The sequence below is a fragment of the Aptenodytes forsteri genome, unplaced genomic scaffold, assembly GCF_000699145.1.
Source record: "Aptenodytes forsteri isolate BGI_AS27 unplaced genomic scaffold, ASM69914v1 Scaffold256, whole genome shotgun sequence".
NCBI classification, from domain to species: domain Eukaryota; kingdom Metazoa; phylum Chordata; class Aves; order Sphenisciformes; family Spheniscidae; genus Aptenodytes; species Aptenodytes forsteri.
Window position 1 is genome coordinate 789,442 of NW_008795021.1, and position 2,056 is coordinate 791,497.

The following is a 2,056-nucleotide window of genomic DNA, read 5'->3' on the forward strand; positions in this document are numbered from 1 at the left end:
ACACTGCCTACACTTAGATACTGGGAGGATGGGAATCACCCTCTCTGAGGCCATGGTACATTGAGACACTTACCCATATTATTGTTTGTAGCGCAAGCAGAATAATCTTGTAAAGGGAAACTAAATAGGGTCGAAATATGTATTAATCATCTCACTACCAAATCATTCCCTATGTGTTACTTAAGCCTGTAACATTACAACTTTACTGAAAAAGAAAAAGTTAACCATTTTATCCTATAAATATTTTCTTTATTTGCTTTATGTTTAGAAGTTGCTATTTAAGTTCTATTAACAGAAATACATAACAAAAGCTCCCTAACAAGTGGAAAAAAAGTAATTACAAATGTTGAAAAAGTTGGCCTCATTAACATATGTACAGACTTGCTTACTTAATACACATCTTTGTGGGAATTAAATCATTTTATGACACACATTTATACAGGCATTAAACATTCCCAAGTAACTTTGAGCAGAGAATATGCCAAATCTTTAGTCTGGGCAGACAAAAATGTATATTTCAGTTTTGATTGTGGAGCTAACATGCAACAGATACAACATTCAGTCTGAGCTGCTGTTGATAAGTTGTTCTGTTTTTTCCTGCAAAGATCTTTCCATTGAACTTGGGTCCTTCTGTCCCTTCTTTTCCTTGTTCTGCTGTTCCTGCAGCTTCAGGATTATTTTTCGTATTTCTTCTCTTTTGGTTTTCATTCTTGGGCGTGGAAACCAGTCTGTTAAGTTCATTGGTAGCTCAAAACTCAGAATGGGATTCTGAAAAGAAAGGTCATTTGGCTGTTACAGTAAGGAGTTATTACCTACAAGACCGGAGAGAACTGTAGTGGGAAAAAGTACATTCTTCCCCACCTCATTCCACCAGCATGAAACAAAATTTCTACAAATTTTTGTGTTTTGCACATGTACAATTAAGGTAAAACCAGTCAAGCTTCAGTACGTTACAGAGTAACATTCATCCAGATCACAGTTCTGGTTGTAAGAGTGCCCAAATAATCTGCTCGATTTACTACATCTTTTAGACAAAGCATTTGACTGCATAAATATGTAAAATGGTTCTAATTTAAAAAAAAAAAAGAAAAAAGATAAAATTATTGTAATGATATAGCACTTTTTTTTTTTCCCCAAAAGATGACTAGCATCAAAATCTAGAGCTGATTAGGAATCTGTTGCTAAATACTCCTGGTCTTATAAATACCTTTAGCACCACAATCAACCAGGAAAGTCAGTTTTACATTTCACCCTAAAAAACAGGGCTTGTGAAAAGCTCCTGACTACCACCAGCCCTTTTTATACTTATGTTCTGTTTTCCTGCTAGAGGTCATTCATCCAAAGAATTAAGAGAATGATTATTATGAGACATTATCTACGCCACTTCTGTGACACATTACAACAATTTCACTCTAACCAAACAACAGTTTGTGGAATAGAGTTTTCTCTCAAAGAAATTCCTCCCTTTGTGTATTATAGTTTACATCATTAACAGGTTACTTAAGAGTAAATTACATTAATCCACTGAGCTAACGCTAACAAGGCTACTTGGGAAAAAAAACTAGTCACACTCTGCACAGGAACATGTCAATGCCTAATGTTGCACTAGCGACGTTACTCCACATCCAAACAGAACATCAGCTGGATAATACGGCAATAAAAAACCCCCCTATGTTGAACTGACTGCCAATGAAGCTACTTAACACCAGCAGTAAGTAGACTTCACAAGAATGACACTAAAGATGCAGAAAACCACGGGGAAAAACTGAATAGGTTTTCCATCGTTTCAATTACGAAATAGGCCAGACAAAGGAATAAGAACATTAACAAAAACTAATTAGTGTGGTTACCAACAATAGAAAGATATTTCAAATTAATCTGAACACATCCTTAACTAGGGCTTTGTTGTTGTTCAGTTCAGGGAAGAAAAGCAGGGATATGGGTCAGAAGCCAGTTGTGCACGTATTCTGCTGCCTCGGAGCTTCCTTCTTGCTTCGCGAGTTCTTTTGTCGCGAACTGACATTACCCATTCCCCCACCAAACCCCGGCTCCTCTC

General features: G+C 36.6%; 1 protein-coding gene across 1 annotated transcript in view; it reads right to left on the reverse strand.

The window, feature by feature from the left end:
* Nucleotides 1-227: 227 nt before the first annotated feature.
* The window catches only part of SENP6 (SUMO1/sentrin specific peptidase 6), a 97,520-nt gene continuing 95,691 nt past the window's right edge, over nt 228-2,056 (reverse strand). Inside the window, exon 24 of the mRNA XM_019471132.1 lies at nt 228-768. Coding sequence (XP_019326677.1) covers nt 559-768 — 210 coding nt within the window. The 3' untranslated portion in view covers nt 228-558. The remainder of the gene's footprint in view (nt 769-2,056) is intronic.